The 21,496-nt window shown below is 39.2% G+C and overlaps 3 protein-coding genes across 7 annotated transcripts in view; 1 reads left to right on the forward strand and 2 right to left on the reverse strand.

Moving 5' to 3' along the window:
• Positions 1-21,496, forward strand: part of ppp1r16a (protein phosphatase 1, regulatory subunit 16A) — a 44,213-nt gene that overhangs the window by 16,758 nt on the left and 5,959 nt on the right. Inside the window, exons 5-8 of the mRNA XM_053511093.1 lie at positions 37-182; positions 1,133-1,236; positions 1,387-1,511; positions 1,779-1,904. Coding sequence (XP_053367068.1) covers positions 37-182; positions 1,133-1,236; positions 1,387-1,511; positions 1,779-1,904 — 501 coding nt within the window. The remainder of the gene's footprint in view (positions 1-36; positions 183-1,132; positions 1,237-1,386; positions 1,512-1,778; positions 1,905-21,496) is intronic.
• LOC128541026 (C-type lectin domain family 4 member M-like) lies at positions 7,727-12,462 on the reverse strand. Of its 3 annotated transcripts, none has more exons than XM_053511100.1 (6): positions 11,846-12,462; positions 10,412-11,176; positions 9,089-9,231; positions 8,905-9,011; positions 8,384-8,533; positions 7,727-8,305 (listed from the first exon to the last, which is right to left on the reverse strand). In XM_053511100.1, coding segments are annotated over exons 1-6 (1,398 nt in total). In that variant the 5' UTR covers positions 12,078-12,462; the 3' UTR covers positions 7,727-8,304. The 3 variants fall into 3 exon arrangements, with proteins under 3 accessions (XP_053367075.1, XP_053367076.1, XP_053367074.1); XM_053511101.1 differs by having other exon boundaries at positions 10,412-11,173; positions 11,846-12,461; XM_053511099.1 differs by lacking the exon at positions 7,727-8,305 and having other exon boundaries at positions 8,380-8,533.
• On the reverse strand, positions 16,065-20,018 carry LOC128541027 (C-type lectin domain family 4 member M-like). Of its 3 annotated transcripts, XM_053511104.1 has the most exons (6): positions 19,855-20,018; positions 18,509-19,357; positions 17,768-17,910; positions 17,580-17,686; positions 16,811-16,957; positions 16,065-16,730 (listed from the first exon to the last, which is right to left on the reverse strand). In XM_053511104.1, coding segments are annotated over exons 1-6 (1,377 nt in total). In that variant the 5' UTR covers positions 19,985-20,018; the 3' UTR covers positions 16,065-16,729. The 3 variants fall into 3 exon arrangements, with proteins under 3 accessions (XP_053367079.1, XP_053367080.1, XP_053367078.1); XM_053511105.1 differs by lacking the exon at positions 16,065-16,730 and having other exon boundaries at positions 16,807-16,957; positions 18,509-19,354; XM_053511103.1 differs by lacking the exon at positions 16,065-16,730 and having other exon boundaries at positions 16,807-16,957.

Below are 21,496 nucleotides of genomic sequence, written 5' to 3' on the forward strand. Positions count from 1 at the left end.
TCTCTCTCTCTGTCTCTCTCTCTCTCTCTCTCCCAGTGCTGCATTGATGATTTCGTCGATGTGGTGCGCTGTCTGCTCGACTGCGGAGCGAACGTGAATGCGTGCGACAGTGAACTCTGGACTCCGCTTCACGCCGCGGCTACGTGCGGACACACCGGCCTCGTCCAGATCCTCGTCCAGGCGTGAGTGTCTGTCCCGGTATTTACAGCCGCAATAACAACCGGACAAACTATCGTCAGTGCTGGAGCAGCACGTCTACCGTAACTACATTAATTACAGTCGCGTGTAAAATCTTGTGCCACCTCCTTTAACTCCTTAACATAAGAAGAGTCGGGTGTCTTAGTATAAGGGAAAGATACCATCAGGTGAACAGTATGACTTTTTTTTTTTTTCGCTGGGCCTTCAATACTAAGTGCTCCCCCCATTATTCAGGAGCTTGTAGATCCAATTATTGCTCGAACCCTCAAACTCTCTTAAGGTCCCGCCACAACACTTCAGTTAGGTTAAGGACCTTGGACTTTAAGTAGGCCGTTCCAAACCTTCGATTCTTTTATTCATCAGCCATTCTGATGTACAAACCCCAATTACGACATAAGCGTAAATAAGAACAGGAACCAATGACCTGCATGTCCAATGGAAATCACCACGAAGACAAGATATTTAGTGTTCAAACTCATAAAGCTAATTTGTCTCTTGCACTCATGTAGAAATTTGAATTTTGGTCTTTTCAGTTGAATAAGGATCAACACGGATTTGCATGTCATTTGTATTCTGTTTTTATTCACGCTTTACACAACGTCTTAACTTCGCTGGAATTGGAGTTTGTAGTTTAACTGGTGTTATATTATGTTGTTCGTCTTGGGTTTTATTTGCTTAATACTGAGACCTGCTACGATCAGATGATTTTTATTATGTTTTTAACACACCAAGAAATAAATAAATAAAGGAGGCACAAACTTTTACACACGATTGCATAGTACAAAATACCGTCTGGGAGCAGCACGTATTTACTTTAATTACAGTAATTGTTATACAAAGTACAGTAAGTGTAGGAGCAGCACGTCTACTGTAAGCACACATTTCCTAGGTTGTAATTGTGTGTGTGTGTGTGTGTGTGTGTGTGTGTGTGTAGAGGAGCAGACCTGCTGGCGGTGAACGCAGACGGGAACATGCCCTACGACCTGTGTGAGGACGAGGCCACTCTGGAGCTGATCGAGGTGGTGATGGCCGAGCGGGGTGAGTCTCGTCCTCAGAGTCACAGAATCGCAACAAAATCCGACACATTCCCGTCACTAGCAGCGTGAGCACGTAGCATCGGCCGTGCCGCGTAGTGCTGAACAGACGCGTCTCCGCATACCGATGATCAGCGTGTAACTGTGTCCACAGGCATCACTCAGGAGCAGATAGACGAGTGTCGCGCTGCCAAAGAGAGAGACATGCTGACCGACGTCCAAGCGCTGATTGACCGAGGAGACAACCTGAACGTCAAGGACCAGCAGGGGGCCACTCTGGTGAGAGACAGGCGTGCACTGAGAGAGAGACAGAGAGCAAGACAGGAGGGCAGATATCAAGATGGAGACAGGAAGCGACATGGTGGGGTAAAAAAGACTAGGACAGAGAGAGACGAAAGAAAGAAAGGTAACTGAGATCGAGAGACAGACAAGAGGGAAAGAGGGCAAGACAAGTAGGCAGTAAAGTGCTGCACATGTTAATGGTGTGTGTTTTATTATTTTTTTTTATTTGCATTTAAATGCTTGTGCGTGTGTGTGTGTGTGTAGCTGCATGTTGCGGCAGCTAACGGCTACTTGTCAGTGGGAGAGGTGCTGCTGGAGCGCAGAGCAGCCGTAGACGAGACGGACTCGGACGGATGGACGCCGCTCCACGCCGCCTCCTGCTGGGGACAGGTGAGCAGTGCACTGTGGGTAGTTATCCCAGGACTGACGAAACACCTGACATTGATTCTTCACTTTGCTACAGAGGAAACACTCACCGTGATGTAGGGATGACTGGAAAAGTTTTATTTAGTATTTATTTTTTTTTAATCTGGGGTTTTATACAGGATTTCTTCTCTCTTGAAGATCTCGTTGGTTCACTGAGCATGTTATTTCTCAAGGTTTCAGCACAGTCTTCAGCACTTCAGCAAGGTGCAAGTTTTATTTATTTTTTTGTTTGCTTTTTCTGCAAACAAATAAAAATATAAAGCTCAAATTCATGTTTCCTGCTATATTAAACTCTATATTGACACTATGACACAACCTAGTCCTAGATTATGGTGTATCATCCAGATGTTGTCTATACACAGTGTCTCACAACCTAACTAGGCCTTTGCTAAACACACATTTATTATCAGAGCAGATTTTTTAGACAAAAAGTACTGAAACTCTAAATAAAAACTGTATGGTGACATCACTAACATGCACATGTACACGTGCCTTGAGATCCCAGACGAAGCGCACCTGGGACCGTATTCACAAAGCTTCTCAGAATTCTTTTAGAGAGCTCCTATCTTAGCTTAAAAAGTCCTAGCTGGGAGTCCTAAACTAAAAGTGATTTAGGAAACTTCTCAGAGCATCCCTTATTTTAGTGTGGGGGTGTGGTTGACCCCGTTGCTAGGGACTTCACATGATTGCAGGACCGTTTATTTAAGTTGCACTTTTGGATGGTATGTAGCCAACAATTCAAGAGAGATGGAAGGATTAAATCAACCAGAAAAAAAAACCTAATTGGACAGAAGAGCAGTGTTTACTTTTAGTGTTTGGAGAATATTTCTCTCTGCCATTTTGTCCTCTGCTGTAGAAACTCTTAAAAAGTCTCTCTACTCTTAACAATTTTATCTTAGGAGCTGTTTTTAGGGCTAAGATGTTTTGTGAATCATTTTTATATTTACTAACATTTAGTCCAAAATTTAAGGGGAAATTCTAAGAAAATGTCATAACTTTAAGAAGTTTTCTTAGAATTTTGTCACTAGGAGCAAATTTTAGACTTAAGAAGCTTTGTGAATACGGGCCCTGGATTGTGCTATTTAAAGTGCCTTTTTTGTTTTTAGCACGAACTAGGCAATCAAGACGGGGAAAAATTGATTCAGTTATAAAATGAGATTCTTTTGTGTTGTGATTCATGTTAGCACGCTGACTCCGAAATTGATTTTTGAAAAAACTTTTTTCATGTAAATAATGGAGATGAACCAGTCGATTGGTCAGTGACCAGAATAATCTGTTTTTAAGTGTGATTGGCCGTGACCGGTGATCATCTTCAGATATAAATGATTCTGTATCGACCGCAAAAGCTTCAGAGTGGTGCAACAAAAATTCAATTTTATGGCCGTACATTATTCAAAATTATGCACGTTAAAAGCCTCTGATCTGCCTTTTTCTCCAAACTCATTACACACACTTACACCAGTCTTAAAACTTAACTCACGTGGCCACTGTCAAGTTGAGTTTTGAGATTTTGAAGACGATAAAATGCTGCTGTTTCTTTATAATCCTCCAGGTGGTGCACTCTGAACTATTTACATGTTTTCATCCCTTGTGGTACGAGTGAATTATTTACTAAGTTTGTTTAGAAACAATAATTATAGCGATATGTAGCTTTTTTTGTTTTATTTTATTTAAAGTTAAATGTTAAACTCTCATTTTTAAGTAAGAAGTTATAAGGAGCGAGCTACGTTTTAATTACTTTTTTAATTTATTTTTTTTTTATTGTAACAAAATCAGGGAAAAGTGTAATATCCATATCAGGATATTTCTAAAATCTTGATACTTAAAGAATCACAATTGCAGTGATGAACTGAATTTTATTTCAGTTTAACTAATCAGGGTTCTCTGGTTCATTCTTCACCACACTTCTCTACGGTAAGGGTTTAAACATGACGAAACAGGAAGGCGCTTTTCCAGTAACCAAGTGGACATGGTCAAACTATGAAAAGCAGCCCCTGAGCAAGACCTGTCCTCCACCAAACTGTGAAACTGGCAGTGGGATCCTCTGACACACTCTGATTCGTTCATCAGTCTGCCAGATGGTCAGACATCCTCCATAACTTCAATGCCCATGTGTTACATCATCCTAAAGATGCTTTTGTGCTCAAGATTATGTGTAGATGTTATGAAAAGTCAAGACATGACACAGATTTCTTATGAGTTTCATGCGCATGTTTTCATCTATAATACGTCTAATATAAATTTAACAAGCACCATGTTCACTATTTCTCTCACCTGATCCTCGTGTGTGTAGAGACCATCCGTAGCCGAGATGATGGATTTGCTCACCTCGGTAACAGCCAGCAGGAGAACACACATCAGGCCAAAACCTGCTGTACTTCGTAGTACAGCTTCCTGTGGAATAGACACAGAGACATAGTAAGGCTGCACAGTTAATCAAATTTTAATCAGAATTTTGGCTTGCCGCAATTAAATTAATTAAACGACTGGCTGAACGGTACTCTGCCTAAAGAATGCAAAGCGAAAGTATGATGCTAGAATAAAACAAAATTCAGCGAGCGCAAATGAGATACGGACTTAGAAGAGCTGTGTACATAAATCAAACAGCCATGCACACATTTTTATTTTTGCGAGTGCAATGTCGCAGCCTGTGTATGGCTTAATGTTACTATAGAAAGTCATGCTAGTGAAAAAGTACATTACAAAAGTACATAAAAACATCATTTATTTAACATAACGGCACCTGAAGTTAGTGAAACCATACATTAGGTGTGAAATAATATTTTCTAAAAGAAGAGTTATGTCAGAATAACGAGTCCCGTCACTCAATAGTTCAGGACTGGATTTCATACAAACGCTTAAGTACCTGATCCACTAATAACGAAACTGGACTCCATATTAAGTTAAACTCCTCAGACTCCTGTTATACTGAACTTCCAGCCTCCTAACACACAGTATGACTACAGAACAATCCCTGTTATCCGTTATCACCCAGATGAGGATGGGTTTCCTGTAGAGTCTGATCCCTCTTAAGGTTTCTCCCTACTGCCATCTCAGGGAGTTTTTCTCTCAACACCGTCACCCTCGGTTTTCTCCTCAGGGACAATCTCATCATTTTGATGCATACACATTTTTCACTCATTTCCATAATTTCTTTTTGATTCTGTAATGATTTAAAGCTGCTTTATGACAGTGACCATTGTTAAAAGCTCGGTACAAATAATATTGAATTGAATGGATGAAAATGCGAGTCAAATTGATTTACCTTGTTGAAACAAGGAATAAAAAAAAACATTGTATGTTGAAATTATTGTCAAATTACTGGGATACTAATTTAAAACATCAGATTATTAAGTGTAATAAGTAAATCAATAATTTCTTATTTTGAAACGATGCTACATTAAAACAAGTTATTGAACAATAATACCTCAAAATCACATTGCTTAATATTTAAAGTCAAAATGATAGGTTAAGTAAATATAATGTGTAAGATTATTCTGATGCTCCATTCTAATCTTCTCAGTATCATCTTATTATCTTTGTCCTGTCAGCTCTGGAAAGATGTATAAAACAGATGGGTATAATACCGGTGTAGCTTTTAATTCATTAAGTGTAGTTCAGTATTGCTTTACCCTGAATAGAGGAGGTTGAGGTTGGGGATAATGATGAAATGCTGAGTAGATGAAGTGTGCGTGTGGATGCCAGTTCATCCAGTTTTGGAGAAGTGGCATAGACAGGATTGAGGAACTCGAAACTCATGGCCTTTGAACCGTTCCGTGATGCTGCTTTGCTTTATTTACATTTAGTCATTTGGTTTTATTAAATGTCATATTGTGTTCTAATAAATTAACATACACTAAACTAAAAACAACTAAATATTGAATATGATAATAAGTGAGGCTACCCATACCTGTGAGTTGGAGTGAAAGTGTGTACTGCAGCAGAGTATTTTTCTTTTCTTTTCTGATGCTCCTAAAGATTCTGAACTTCATTCTGATCTCTTCTGTAGTTGTTATTCCTGATGATTCCGTAAGGACGTATAAAGCGTTTAAGGTTTATACCAGTTTTAAACCTAAGGCCACCACTTTTGTATCTGGGAATGTTTGTGTGTGAGTGTGGAGGTTTTAAAGAAATGCAAGGCGGTTAAAGTGTGCATGTGGAAGTGATTGTGCAGCAAACCTGTTTTAATTTCTTTCTTTCTCTGGAGGATTTTTACTTTTCCATTGCACCATTTGGGAACCACAAACTGTCTTTTTCATCTGGTTTCGAAGAGCTTGATATTCAGAAATTAGAAACCTGGGACTCTACATGGCACTGAAGAAATGAAACTTGCGGTCAGGTTCCTGGCCCAGTAAAACGCTTGAAGGAAGTAGGGCTGTGTTTATGTAGTATTGAGTATAAAACTCCGGGTGGAATCCAGCAGGGCATTTGATCAATCTTATAACAGCTCTAAAGTCAGACTGGATAATCATCATCGTCGTCAGCTTGTCTGATATAATAATCTGTACACAATATTACACTGCCATGATATCCAGTGAAATTTACTCTGAATTATATGTTACAGTACATCACCTGACCTGACTGGTGTTATTTCAAAACATCAGAGTATGTAGTAAAAAATTTTTCTTCTCATTATAAAGGCAGGTGAGCCAGTTAATATGTAAATCTGGAGTAATTTGCACAGGCATTTTAAACTGACATCACCTGCGTTAGCTTCGACATTCGGCATGTGTTTAACAGGCACCTGAACACATTAATCAGTGAGGCTATATTTTATAATATTCCATTTAGTTCAGTTTTACCGCATATCTTGTTTTTATTCCATTGATGTAAAATATGAGTGCTTACACAGAACCGCTTTTAAACTATTTTTATTTTCATCACATTTTACATATTTTTAAGGTTATTTCGATAAAAGTAATAATAAAAATCAATCAATTAATTTCATCAATACACCTCTAAAAAATAAGTTATTAGAAATAAAAAGTATAAAAAGTATAAAAGGAAAGATTTATTTTCGTACAGTGAAACCTCGGATTGCGAGTAATGCGGTTTGTGAGTGTTCTGCAAGACGAGCAAAGATTTTTAATAAATTTTGACTTGAAAAACGAACACCTCTTGGTTTACGAGTACCGATTATCATGTTTCACGCATGCGCTTCTTGATGCTGAGCGTCTCGTGATCACAACTGAGCAACTGAGAGTTTTTCTCTCTCTTGTGCTGCAGAATTGTGGATCATCGTCTCCCCTGCTGGGTCTTGGTGCTCGTCTCTTACTGGTATAATCAACATCCGTGCATGCGTGTACTGTTTACTATAAAACTGTGACCAGTTTGACTGTGTGTGTAAAACATTTTATTTTGTGTTTGTAAGCGTGTGGACAGCAAAAGTCTCATTAGAGGTTAAAAATCCATTTTCTCTCAGCCTGTCGTTATGTGTGCTCGTGTGTAATTTGACACTGTGCCAGTTCACACACACTCTCTCTCTCTCTCTCTCTCTCTCTCTCTCTCTCTCTCTGAGGAAAACGGAAACACTTATCCGTCAGAATTTTTTTTTTTCCTTTTTTTTTTTTTTTTTTTTTAAAAGCTATAGTGCAGGTTAATTTGTTTTATTTTTACTTTACATTTTGTATTAATTATGTTATTTTATGTATTTATTTTTGGGGCTGTGGAAACTAATAATAATGGAATAATAATAGAAACTCAAATTATTCGTTCCACAGCCCCAAAAAATTTATACATAAAAATACTTAATACAAAATGTATTATGAGCATAATTCGTTCCGGAAGCGGGCTCGAATTCCAAAACACTCTTAAACATTCTGCTCGTAATCAAAGGTTTCACTGTATTTAGAATCCGTGGATGATAAGCGTTTGAGTCATTAATTTACAAAACAAACAAGTATAATATTGTACAGTGTTTACAGCAAACTGTTAGATCATTTAAGTAAACTTAAAAAGTCTAGGCTAAGATCATGGTGATTTTTCTTAAATAGTGAAATAAAAGTAAAACCACAAACAGCCATATGTGAAGTGTCTTACTACTAAAGTTACACTGGGTGTTAAAGAAAATGTTAGTTTTAGTTTTGTCTACATAAGTAAAAAAAATAAAAAAAATGCTATTACAGTTAAATTAGCCAAACACAAGTAGCTAGCGAACAGTACATTTGTCCTGGCTTAGTATTTGTTTTTTTAGTAGAGTAATATACACTTACTGTCCACTTTATTTTTTTATATTATTTATTTATTTATTTGGGAACACTTTTGGCTTTATGTTCTTGTCCAGTCATCTCACAGTAGCACAGTGCATCGACTCTGGATGCTTTAAGAATTCTGGAAACCTTGGATGACCGACAGATTCGTTTAATCTGAAAATACAACAGAGACTTAATCAGTGTTGTGTTACATAATCACTAAGTGTTTCATTATTAAATTTCTCAACTTACCACTGAGAAGTATGAAAAGGTTTCTTACAGGCCCATCTCACTTTGTCACTACACGGCCCGTCATTCCAGCCTTGTTTTTCTTTAAATCCCCAAAGCTCAGCACAGTCCTCCCCTTTACCTGCATCATTCGGTTCCCCTGGAGCCCAGTACCTGAAATCCAGAGACCTGAGATCTGAATTACTGACTCACTGGATGAGCATTTAGCCAAAAGGAGTACAACGGCCCAGGAGAGCTGATGTAAGCCCTTAAACAATGCAGTCGTTTTTATTGTTAACGCAGTAACAGATTAAGTAGTTATATGCACCGGTTATATGATGTTTACGTTTCAGAGACTGCTTGCCATCAAAATTTGCATAAGTACCACATTTTTTGTGCTGATGCCCCTGCAACAAAATATATATATATTTTTTTAATGAGGCTCTTTGTTTTAGAAATTAAATGTGAGGGTTTTATCCCTACGGCTCAAGTGTCGTATGTGAAGCTGAATGATGATGTATTGAGAATTCATTTAAATGTCTTACGCAGTGGTCACTGATGTACCATCCACCCATTTCCAAACCCCCTCTGTGTTCTTGTCATTTAAACCAATCCACGCCTTATCGCTGCCCAGCTGCTCAACAAGGAAATCCTGTGAAGATAAAAGCACAATATGAAGAAAAAAGGAAAGAATGAATGAATTTCTCTTTCACTTTTGTTCCATCTTACCTCTTCCTCTTTGGTCCTGATAATCACGAGGTCCGCTCCCTTCTTTTTGCAGTCCTGTCTGCTTTCAGGCCAGATTTTCTTCTCATTAGAGATGAAGTAAAGATTGAAGTTGAAGTAGACCCATCCTAACCTGGCCTGTGCAGCTAAAGACAGATTTATTTATTTATTTTAAACAGCTTTAATGCTGAAGGTCTTCTCACCTATCCTGACCAGTCCCCCAAAAATTACCAGTTTCATCCAGTACCACATGTGCAAAAAAAAAAAAAAAAATGTCTGTACTAACGATCCATTTTTATTAAATCATTAAAAAAATTCTGTTGTGGCCTTTTCCCCATTTTCTCTTTAATTGGGTCAGCTACTAACTACCCAAACCCCTGCCAGCTACCTCCTGTCTGTCATGCAACAGCACACAGTGAGCTTCCTTAAAGACAAATGATTTTTTCCAATTGCTTCACCAAAGCACTATTTGTCTTCTTCCACATGCATAAGCTCACAGAGGCCATGATTAGCCAGCGTCATTGTGACTGACAGCAGAGGGGGTGAGAGTACGCCCCTCTCATCCGTTGACCAGGACCACTTTTGCTTCCATGGCTTCTGCGTTCAATAATTTGTCACATGTGAAGCTGATTCTACTTCACAAAATATTTACTAATTAGCTATTTAATCTATTTGATCATCTGTGGTTTAAAGGGTGTAGCCTCTTTAGTGATGCGTTTGCTGTACCAAACCTTAGTGGTTGAGGGATCAGGGAGAAACTCTCAATTTACCAGTTGGTCTGCATCCCTACCCTCACCAATAGTCATGAACTTCGGATAATGACTGAAAAAACAAGAGAATATAAGCGGCTGAAGTAAGGGTGGTCTGGTTTCGAGATCAAGTGAGAAGCTCAGACATCTGAAAAGATCCCAGAGTATCGTCACTGTTACAACTCCGATTGGAGCCATTTGAGGTGGTTCGGACACCAGGTGCTCTGGTCGACTTCTGTTGTAGGTATACCTGCCAGAGGAAATCTCTCGGCTGGCCTGGATTTGGTTATTGGCCCCTCAGTAGGCGCTGTAGAAATTTCCTGGAGACAAGGATGTCTAGGAATCACTGCCTCTCCCATTACCGCCTTAACTCTGAATTGGACTAAGCGGTATAGATAATGAATGGATGAATAATTATTCAAACCATCATGACCCTAACCATGTGAAAGCAAATATTGAAGGTTGTTCCAGCACTTTGGAACTGCTCGATATGTTCCCATGTTATTGAAGGACAAACCTCATATCTGACTTGAACATAAAAAGAGATTACTTTTAATGTACACAGCTTTTAGCTTACCTAGCTCTCCAAAGTTGTTCTGAAGTCTCTCTTTTTCCTTTTGTAACTGGTCTTGCTGGTTTGCCAAGCTGCTGTAGTTTGTCTGCAGTTTATTTATTTTATTAGCTAGCGCTTTACATTTCTCCTGGTCCCGCGCTCTCACTATTGTCAGGTTGTTGTAGGTGGTCTGTAGCCAGTCTCTCTCAATGGTCAGGTTGTTGTTGGTGGTCTGTAGCCGGTCTCTCTCGATGGTCAGGTTGTTGTACCTGGTCTGTAGCCGGTCTCTCTCGATGGTCAGGTTGTTATACCTGGTCTGTTGCCGGTCTCTCTCGATGGTCAGGTTGTTGTACCTGGTCTGTAGCCGGTCTCTCTCGATGGTCAGGTTGTTGTTGGTGGTCTGTAGCCGGTCTCTCTCGATGGTCAGGTTGTTGTAGCTGGTCTGTAGCCGGTCTCTCTCGATGGTCAGGTTGTTGTAGCTGGTCTGTAGCCGGTCTCTCTCGATGGTCAGGTTGTTGTAGCTGGTCTGTAGCCAGTCTCTCTTGATGGTCAGGTTGTTGTCGCTTGTTTTTAGTCGGTCTCTCTCAACAGTCAGGTTGTTGTTGCTGCTTTCAAGCTGGTCGTTTTTAAGAATGAGGTTGTTATAATGAGTTTGCAAATCAGTGTTTTTTGTAGTCAGGTTGTTAAACTTGACCCACAGCCCCAAGACAGCAAAGATCAGGAGAACACACAGTAGGGTCAAAAAAACTGCTGCTAGTCTGTAGTATCTGCTCACTGGAGGACCATCTTCTTAAAAAAAAAAAAAAAAAAAGGAGACAATTAATAAGACAATAACACACTTAGCTTGCACCCACACTTACTGGCTTATTTCTCAGCGATATTCTTCTATAGATGCACTTTTTAGGGCTGCATGTACTGGCTATAGCCTTTTTGTTATTCTGTGCAATACATCAGCCCTTTAAGGAGAAGGGAAGCAGAGGCACACGCCGAGCAGGGTTTTTCTTTGTTGCTTAAGTTTCAAATTAACAGTGTTTGACTGATTAGTAACTTGTGTGAGGATCTATCCAATGCTGCAAACTTCAAAGCACTTATTGGAAGTCGCTCTGGATAAGTCCGAGACAGAAAAAAAAATGCAGCTGGTCATGTTACTGTCAGGCTTTAAATTGCACTGTGATGGCATCTCTTTTGGTAAAATAAATTCCCTGTGTTAAACTTATTGTTTAAATTATAGTCAGCATTTTTGTCACAGCTCCACAGAAAAGTAATTTGAAAAGAGGAGTTGCGACGTGCTGTGGCATGACATAATGGTATAATATAACTGTGTACACAAACAATATTTTGTCACTTTAAACTCATAATAATTTCCTTAAAGACTTGAATAAAATTGTGCTGGGGTTTGTGGAGCTCGTCCTGTCAAGAGTTCCCCCTCGCTCGTGTCTGTTTGTGTTCATACTGCACCTGATCTGATGATCCTGACGTTCTGATTGGCCAGATTGTCCTCATCCATTCCATCCTTGTCTTCAGAGGAATCAAACCTGTTGTATGAAACCAGCTGGAAATTTTTCACTGTGACCTGTCTCCTCTCCATCTTGCTTCCCAGTAATGCTTTAATGCTGGTGATGTTTTGTATCAGAGGGTGCGCCAGAACAAATACCCATGAGTCAGGGTGAATATCTGATATCACATGCATGGCTTCTGAATGGAGAAGTCAGGTTGTGGTTACTTGCAAAAATACTGAGTTTGCTTAAATCAGAAGTGATCTGAAACCTTGAATCCTGTGTAAAAACTACCAACCCTTTATCACATCACAGGGCCTAACTTTACTGTATGATTGATGCTTTTCATTTTAATGTCTGTCTAGACTGAGGCTTCATTGTTCAGAACAGGACTTATGATGTATACATTAGGTAGAGATGTTGAAATTCTCTAATCTCGGAATATGGGTTGCTGTGGAAGGAGCCGTTTGCAATAAAAGAAATTCAAGGACTGTGCTGATCAGTGAAGCAGTTAAACCTGTGGTGAGGTTCCTTGAAACACTCTCTGGCATTGTCTTCACATCTGTCTTTGAAACCACCTCTTTATCAAACAGTTATTAAGTTTTAGGGATTTTATTTTTGCACTTTTGCAAGGGAAAGACTAAATAACTGATAAAGTTTTCTAATAAAAAGACTTTAAATACCATATTTTCCAAACTTGCATTGTAAAGGGACTCGTCTGTAAATTTACAGTCATTTTGTCACTAGATGGTGCTCTTGGCACTCGCAACTTGATTGAAAATAAGACGTCATGATGAAAAAGTAAACTATAGCTCTAACTGTAATACAAGTGAGAATGCTGCCAAAAAAAGATTTAAACTGCAGATAATAAAAAAAGAAAAAAGCAATCAACCACAAGAAAGAAATTTTGGAGTGAGTGAAAAACTTTTGTCAGGGACTGCCGCAAAGCAGAAGCAACATTTATTGCAATGGACAAGAAAAAATGGCTAATTGTGGTATTGAAGCCATATGGGCTGAACTTAAAGAGCGAGTCCACAAATGTGTCCTTGAACAGCGAGCTGCTGGCAGAGGCCTATCAACTGTGCATGTTGTGTCTCCATGCCCAGATAAATGCCAAAATGTGGGTTTTTTGCCTTTTAATGCGAAAGGCCCGGGTTCAATTCCCACCCAATGCCAAGTGAGAAATGGCTAGAAATGCAAAAATAAAACAAGAAGATCAAATGGGAGGGTTGCGTCAGGAATGGCATCCGGTGTAAAACCTGTGCCAAAGTGTGCCTACTGTGGCGACCTCTCAATAGCAGGAGTCGAAAGACCAGCAACACTAGCCTTCCGTGGAGATGGCACGAAATTGCCACCAGGGATAATTTTTAAATGTAAGACCATGCCAAAGGTTGGATGGATTTACCACAGGCACTCAACCTTGCAGTTAATCGAGAGTTTTAAGGCTGCGATTGTACAAGTCTCATGATCTGGGGTTGTTTCAGCTGCTCGGGTCTAGACTCAGCAACGTTATGTGGCAATAAAATGAAGTCAACTGATGACCTGAATGTACTGAATGACCAGGTTATCACATCTATGGAGTTTTTTCTTTCCTGATGGCACTGGACATATTCCAGGATTTAGATTGTGAAAGCGTGGGTCTGAGAGCATGAGAAAATATGTTCATATGTAAACATGATTCCTTGCTCCCAGAGCCACTCTTTCACAATCGTTTAAAAAAAAATTCGATATTGTCACCTTGACTTCGATATCGGTTCCAGAACAATACTTTTTTCAGTACTAGTTTTGTAAGATCCACTTTAACAAAAAAAAAAAAAAAAAAAAAAAAAAAAAAAAATATATATATATATATATATATATATATATATATATATACACACACACACACAGTGGAACCTCGGATTACGAGTAATGCGGTTTACGAGTGTTCCGCAAGACGAGCAACGATTTTTATTAATTTTTGACCTGAAAAACTAGCATTGTCTTAGTTTACGAGCACCGAGTATCATGTTTCACGCATGCGCTTCTTGTTTTGACACCGAGTGTCACGTCATCACATCAATTCATGTCTCTTTTGCAGCGGAATTATAGGTAATCGTCTCTCCTGCTGGGTGAATACACACACACACACACACACACACACACACACACACACGCTTTGCAAGTAAGAGAACTTGAATCACAAGTCATCACAGGGTGATCAAATACTTATTGACCTCACTGTATATATGCAATTTATAACGGTATTTCACATTACGGTATGTATCATTCTTATCTTTCACCTTCTTATAATGTTTACACACTTAGTCATTTATATTATACAAAAATCTAAGCCTATTTAAAACTGGGTGGTTAAACGTTTCCTGTTTTAACTCTTTAATTTTATGTTCCAGCTACCTGCCATTTTTCCATTCCAAATTTTGTGACAAAATACAACAAACCCATTTGCCTAAACTCTAAGTCTAACGTTTAGTCACTTTAAAACGAAAGAGTTCACCTTCATAGCTGATATTGTTTCATTAGGAACTAGTTCATTATTGTAATTTCTTTAGTTCGTTGGTTTACAGAATATTAGCGATAATATAAATCAAGTAAACTAAGCCTTTGCTGCTTTCTGTAGGTCCTCAACCTTTACCTGATTACAGTTCAGCTCTTGCTCTTTCTGGCCATGAGCTAAAGCTACACTTAAATGATATCTAAAGTTACATGAGGATCTCGGTTGAAATGATGATGAGGTTAAATGGTATTGGAGAATTTACAGCCCTAGCTGGAGAAGACTTTATGAAGTTTGGCTCTCCCCTCATCCTGTTACATTTCAGCTTTATTGAGTTTCTTCTCCTTATGATTTATTTTTCTCTTAGTGTTAAGTTTCAGGCAGTGGGTTTTACGGAGCCGCATGTAAACACAAAACAGCTGTATGTCCTGTGCCTCAGTTTTATTAGCCTTGTGCAGAGGTCATGACCTAAATTATTCTTTTTTTTTAATTATTCATTACATACATTCCACGTTGGGTTGTTCCTGTTAAAAGAACAAACTAATTAATCAGCAAACAAGCAAAAACAATAAGGATAAAAGTTAAGAGGGAAAGATTTATTTCAATGCAATAAAAATGTTTTTACATTGAACATGTAAATAAAAGCAGAAAGTCTTAGCATTTAAATTATTGAAAAAAGGCTTTCCATCTATAGATAACAATCATTCCATTTAAATAAACTAAACACAACTAACTAGCTAACAGCACCATAAAAATAGTTGTAGCTTTTGACAGCTGGTGTAGCATTACATCAGAGTATTCCTGGTTCTCAACAGACACATACCCATGTCCGGTTTATTAGAAATATGTCTCCAACTGCTCATACATGTAATCAGCTGATCATCCGGCAGCAGTGCAGCGCGGTGCATTAAATCATGCAAATGCAGTGCAAAAGCTTCAGCTGCCATCATCAACCTGATGACTCCTGAAACTGCTGGCCTGGGATTTTCTCTAAAGTTTGCAGGTAATGGTTATAAAAATTTAATACCATCTGGTTTCACTGATAGAAGGAAGGTAGGCTATGATAACTTGCAGAACCACCCTTTATGACCATGGTGAGGAGAAAAGCATCTTGGGATGCACACATGAATATTTAAGGCTGCCAACAAGCAGGTGTACAGCTATTCCTAATAAAATGGGGCTAGCTTAGTTAGACATTACTGCAGCAGCTAAATATTACCTACATACAGTGGAACCTCGGATTACGAGCATAATTTTTTCCAAATTCCGTAATTCGTATTCCAAAACACTCATAAATCAAAGCAAATTTTCACATAAGAAATCATGGAAATTCAAATTATTTGTTCCACAGCCCAAAAAAATAAATACATAAAATAATTAACACAAATCTAAAGTAAAATTAAAACAAATTAACCTGCACTTTACCTTAAAAAAATTTAAAAATAAATCCCGACAGATAAGTGTTTCCATTTATGCGCACAGGCGCTGTGTGTGTGTGTTTTTTTTTTTTTTTCTTTCTTTCTTGTGTAGCGGTGTGTGTATTATGTGTGTGCGTTCGCGTAATTTAACACCGTGCCGGTTGTGTGTAAGAAAAGGACCTGCTCTCTGCTTCTTTTTCGCACACACACACACACACACACACACACACACACACACACACACACACACACACACACACAAACAAACACATTAAAGGCGAGAGAAAGAAAGTAAACCGGCACAGTGTCAAATTACGCGCGCGCACACATAACACACACACTTAAACACTGATGCACACTAAAGATGATAGGGAGAGGGTGTGTGTGTGTGTGAAAACCGGCACGGTATCAAATTACGCGCGCTACAACACACATTCCGCAGCGCAAGAGAAAGAAAAACACACACTGACACACAGTAAAGGCGAGTGTGTGTATGTGTGTCTGAGCCAGCGCGGTGTCAAATTACGCACGCGCACACACATAACACACACTCTCCAGCGCAAGAGAAAGAAAAACACACATACGGATGTTGATTACACCAGTAAGTGACGAGCACTAAGACCCAGCAGGAAAGATGATTACCTGCAGCGCAAGAGAGAGAAAAACCGTTGGCTTAGTTGTTACCACGTGACGCTTGCCGTCAAATCAGGAAGTGCATGCGTGATAAATGATACTTGGTGCTCGTAAACCAAGACAATGCTCGTTTTCCAAGTCAAAATTCATTGCAGACCACTCGCAAACCACGTTACTCATAATCCGGGGTTTTACTGTACATTAGAAGGCTGATTAAAGTAATATTAAAAGTGGATGGGAAGCTCAAGAGGACTTCTGTGGCAGAGATTGGAGATCGTTGCTGAAAAACAGCAGAGATTAATCTGAAAATACAAAAGACAAGCATCAGTGTTGCATCATGACGTCATCACTGAGTATTTTATTGTTTCATTTCGGAGCTTACCACTGAAATGTCAGAATGGATTTCTTACAAATCCATCTCACTTTTTGATTGCATGACCTGTCATTCCAGTCATGGTTATTCGGAAAACCCCAAAGCTGAGCACAGTCCTCATTACCTGCATTGTTGGGTTCGCCTGGGGCCCAGTACCTGAAACGAAGAGACGCACAAATCCTCTAAAAACTCTAACACAGATATAACACTGTAGAGCTGCTAAGAATAATGACCTAAATAATAATAATAATAAAAAAGACCAATAACATCTTTGTTACAGTGGTTAATTTCACCCTTTGCTCAGAGGAGCTTCTGGACCATGCTCTGTCCCTAATTTGCAGACATGTCCAACTTAATTTCATTCTTCTATGGTTAGCAGCCCTTGTTTGTAAATCTTACAGTGACTGGTCATAACCCATGTCTCGAACCATCGCACCACATTCCTGCAGTGTCAGCTTTCCCATAGGCGTTCTAATTTTTAGTGAAGTACCTCAACAGCTATATGAATTCGAAATTGATGAAATATGAGTTAACATGTATTAATTTATTTATAGATTAACTTATAGAGCAAAACTTAGGATATAGATACGTGTCAATAATCCCACATTTCTCATGTTAATGCTCCTACAATCCATTTACTTTTTTCATATTAAATTCCATAAAAAACAAAAAACTTTAATTAATCCTGCAGGTTTTTCTACAGCTTAAACATCATATGCTGAATGAAAGCTGATGAGATAATCCCAAAATAAATAAAGAATTAGTTAAAACGTCTCACGCAGTGGTTACTTTAGTTCCATCCACCCATTTCCAAAGCCCCTCTGTGTTTCTGTCATTTAAACCAATCCATGCCTTATCGCTGCCCAGCTGCTCAACAAGGAAGTCCTGTGAAGATAAAAGTGCAATAGAAAATGTTCAGAAACGGTTTAAGCTTAATATTTCTCTTTCACTTTTAGGCTCTTTCACCTGTTCCTCTTTAGTCTTGATCATCACGAGGTCTGCTTCCTTCTTTTTGCATTCCTGTCTGCTTTCAGTCCATGGTTTCTTCTCAGTAGAGATGAGGTAAAAATTGGGGCTGAAGTAGACCCATCCTAGTTTGACCTGTTCAACTAATTAGACAGAAGAAAGTTACTGTAGGTTTAGTCACCTAATTGTTCAATGTATCTTTTCACCAGCTATCGGACCAGTGCAGCATAAAAAAGACACTTGGAAGAAAAATAAATATTATTTTAATTCTTCCCCAATTTCTCCCTAATTAAGTCGCACCTGTGTTCATGTTGGCCATTTTTTCAACAACAATAGCCACCAATCACAGAGGGCATAAACTAACAGGTGCTTCTTATGATAAACCTGAAGCCGCTAATTGCATCTTTTCGAACTCCCGCTCACGAAATGTTAGTTTGCGACTTACTTAGAGGAAAGTCTTTCCGCGTGCTTCAGCTCACAGATCGCTGTGTCTGGCTAGAGCTGGTATGATTGTTGCAACAGTGCAACCATTCCACAGCCTTTCTTTTTACCCTACACATTGACATCTGACTCTCTGCTTGAACTTGAAAATCAACCCCTCTCCAAAGTTTTTGTTCAGTCCCGCAAGGTGTCAGTCCTAAAGTTGCTACACATCATTTTAACCCCCAGCAGCACTTGTACCCCTGTCATTGTTGCTCCTGTAGTTAAAGTTTTTTTGGAAATTTATAATGTTCTGCTTACCTATCTTGTCAAAGTTGTTCTGAAATTCTTCTTTCTCCTTCTGTAACTGATCTTTCTGGTTTGCCATGGTCCTGTAGTTTGTCTGCAGTTTTTCCATTTCATTAGCTAGTTTCATACATTTTACCTGGTCCTGGGCTCTCTCGACAGTTAGGTTGTTGTAGCTGGTCTGTAGCCTGTCTCTCTCGAAGGTCAGGTTGTTGAGGCTGGTCTGTAGCCGGTCTCTCTCAAGGGTCAGGTTGTTAAAGCTGGTCTGTAGCCGGTCTCTCTCAAGGGTCAGGTTGTTGTAGATGGTCTGTGACGAGTGTCTCTCAAATGTCAGGTTTTTGTAACTGGACTTTAGCAGGTCTCTCTCAAATGTCAGATTGTTGTAGCTGGACTTCAGCAGGTCTCTCTCAAATGTCAGGTTGTTGTTGCTGGACTTCAGGAGGTCTCTCTCAAATGTCAGGTTGTTGTTGCTGGACTTCAGCAGGTCTCTCTCGACATTCAATTTGTCGTAGCTAGTCTGTAACTGGTCTCTCTTGACAGTCAGGTTTTTGTAGTTGACCTGTAACTGATCTTTCTCAAAGGTTAGGTTGTTGTTGCTGATCTGTAACTTGTCTTTGTCTCTGTTCATCTTATTGTACATCATATAAAGTTGGTTGCTATGATGGGTCAGGTTTACGTAACTGGTCTGGAGCTTTTCTTTCTCGAGAATGAGATTGCTGTAATGAGTTTGTAAATCAGTGTTTTTTGTAGTCAACTTACTGAACTTGAACCACAGCACGGAGACAGCAAAGATCAGGAGAACACACATTAGGGTCAAACACACTGCTGCTAGTCTGTAGTATCTGCTTACTGGAGCACCACCTACTAAATGAAAATAAGAGATACAGACATGTACACTTTATTATACAGTCTTCTAGTTCTTTGAAAATCACAAGTGTCCAGGATTAAACCAAGACTTTGACCTGAGATTTTGTGATTCCAGGATGAAATCGAAACCTACCTTCCATCTGTATTTTTATGTAATCAGCATTAGATTATCATTAAGCTATTCATATAGTCATGTATATGAGTGTCAACACAGAAAAGCTAAAGTTGCTTATTCTGACAATAACTGGCTATTGCAGGTGTTTAATTTTTAATATTAATAATGAGTGGTACATTGGGCTTTTTATCCATTTATATAGTATATTAATAATAATAGGTCTTAAAATAATTGAGATCGCAACAACTTGAGATCATTTAGAAAATGTGCACAAAAAGAATAAAATTTGTGCCAAATTTGTGTGCTACTCTATTTAAGCATCGTCTTGCCTGTGTTCTTATGTGTCTATTTACGACATCATGTGTGTGTCATATCGCACCTGATCTGATGATCCTGATGTTCTGATTGGCCAGATTGTCCTCATCCATGCCATCCTTGTCCTCACAGGAATCAAACCTTTTGTATGAAACCAGGTGAAAATTTTTTACTGCGACATGTGACATCTCCATCTTGCTTCTCAGTAATGCTTTAGCGGTGGTGGTGTTTTTTATCAGAGGTTGCCAGACTAAATCCCAATGAGTCAGTATAAATAGCTGGTAATATCATATGTAAATGGAGAAGTCCGCTTGTGGGTGTTTGCAAAAAATGCTGAGTTCCCAAAAATTTTAAACCTGAACTGAAACCTTGTTTTCTGTGTAAAACATGTTAAAAGCATATGTCAACATGCGTATGTCTATCATTAAACTGTGACTTTTACCAGGAATTGTCAGAGTTCTCCACCATATGGATTCCAATGGAGAGAGATGTCAGTAATGAAACAAATCCAGGAACTGTGGGGTCATTAAAGAGTTAAACCTGTGGTCAGATTATTTAAAACAGTCTTCTGCTTTTCCTTCACATCACCTTAAATTTAATAAAAAATTTTTATAGGGCTTTTAACAGTTGTCATTGTCGCAAAGTAGCTTTATACAATCAAAAGAATTATTTAAGTTTGTTTGGAATGTGAATGTGTATGAATTAAAATGGTCAGATAGTCCCTGATGAGCGAGCCGAGGGCGACAGGGGCAAGAAAAAACTCCCTGAGATGGTAATAGGACGAAACCATAAGAGGAAACGAACTCAACAGGGATCCCATCCTCTGGGTGAAACAGAAAGCAGGAATTGATCTGCATTCATACTGTGTGTTAGGTGGCAGGCAGTTCAGGTACTGTATAGCAGTTGATGTTAATTGATGTTAATATGGAGTCCAGGTAGTTATTAGCAGCTCAGGTAGACTCGTAGGAAATTCTAGTCATGAACTATCCAACAACTGCAGCCAGTCCTCAGAGAATCAGCTGCAACATCAGTCGAGGCCAGAACCGTCTTCATGGTAGAGTGAAATTGTCCCCAGACACCGGACACATCCCAAAGAGACACACAAGGCATCCATGTGACAAGATCTCCAAACAGAAGCGGGGCACCAGGATGAGTCAGACAAGTGCAGAGGGCAGAGGGAGTCTGGATCACTGGCAGCTCAGGAACGACATGTGTAGCTCGACAGAGAGAGGGAAGGAGAGAGAGGGGAAGGGAGAACCAGAGAGGGGAGAGCAAATTTGTAGGAGAGATAACAGTTAGGTATGGTCACAGTCACATAATGTATAAGCTGAACGTATGTTTAGTGTAAAGTACAAGCAGGGACTCCGACCGGACCAATTATAACAGCATAACTAAAAGGGAGAGCCAGAAGGAAACATGGACATGAGGGGGAACTAAGATGTAAAGCAACCAATCACCTCACCGTCAACAAACCTGAGTGATCAATGAGAGTGAGGAAGACAGCATTTAAACATACCAGTTCACCATAATACTCTACGTCCATGAGTCCCCCAGATCTGCTCCTTTACCCAAGACAAATCTATTTATGAAAATGCTTGGCTAAATAAATAGGTTCAATGTTGTTAGTGGTTATGCCCCACAGGTAGGATGTGAGTTAAAAGAGAAGGAGAAATTCTGGAGTAAGTTAGATGAAGTGATGCAGAGCA

This window comes from Clarias gariepinus, chromosome 14 (assembly GCF_024256425.1).
Source record: "Clarias gariepinus isolate MV-2021 ecotype Netherlands chromosome 14, CGAR_prim_01v2, whole genome shotgun sequence".
Classification (NCBI taxonomy): Eukaryota; Metazoa; Chordata; class Actinopteri; order Siluriformes; family Clariidae; genus Clarias; species Clarias gariepinus.

What these genes read in the sequence shown, in the direction of transcription:
- LOC128541026 (XM_053511099.1), bottom strand. Translation starts at nt 12,077, where the DNA reads ATGCATGTGATATCAGATATTCACCCTGACTCATGGGTATTTGTTCTG. An exon ending in CGTCAGGATCATCAGATCAG is followed by an intron (nt 11,177 to 11,845) that starts GTGCAGTATGAA and finishes TTTTTTTTTAAG; the next exon opens with AAGATGGTCCTCCAGTGAGC. An exon ending in GGTACATCAGTGACCACTGC is followed by an intron (nt 8,534 to 8,904) that starts GTAAGACATTTA and finishes TCTGGATTTCAG; the next exon opens with GTACTGGGCTCCAGGGGAAC.
- LOC128541027 (XM_053511103.1), bottom strand. Translation starts at nt 19,984, where the DNA reads ATGGAGATGTCACATGTCGCAGTAAAAAATTTTCACCTGGTTTCATAC. An exon ending in CATCAGGATCATCAGATCAG is followed by an intron (nt 19,358 to 19,854) that starts GTGCGATATGAC and finishes ATTTTCATTTAG; the next exon opens with TAGGTGGTGCTCCAGTAAGC. An exon ending in TCAAGACTAAAGAGGAACAG is followed by an intron (nt 17,687 to 17,767) that starts GTGAAAGAGCCT and finishes TTATCTTCACAG; the next exon opens with GACTTCCTTGTTGAGCAGCT.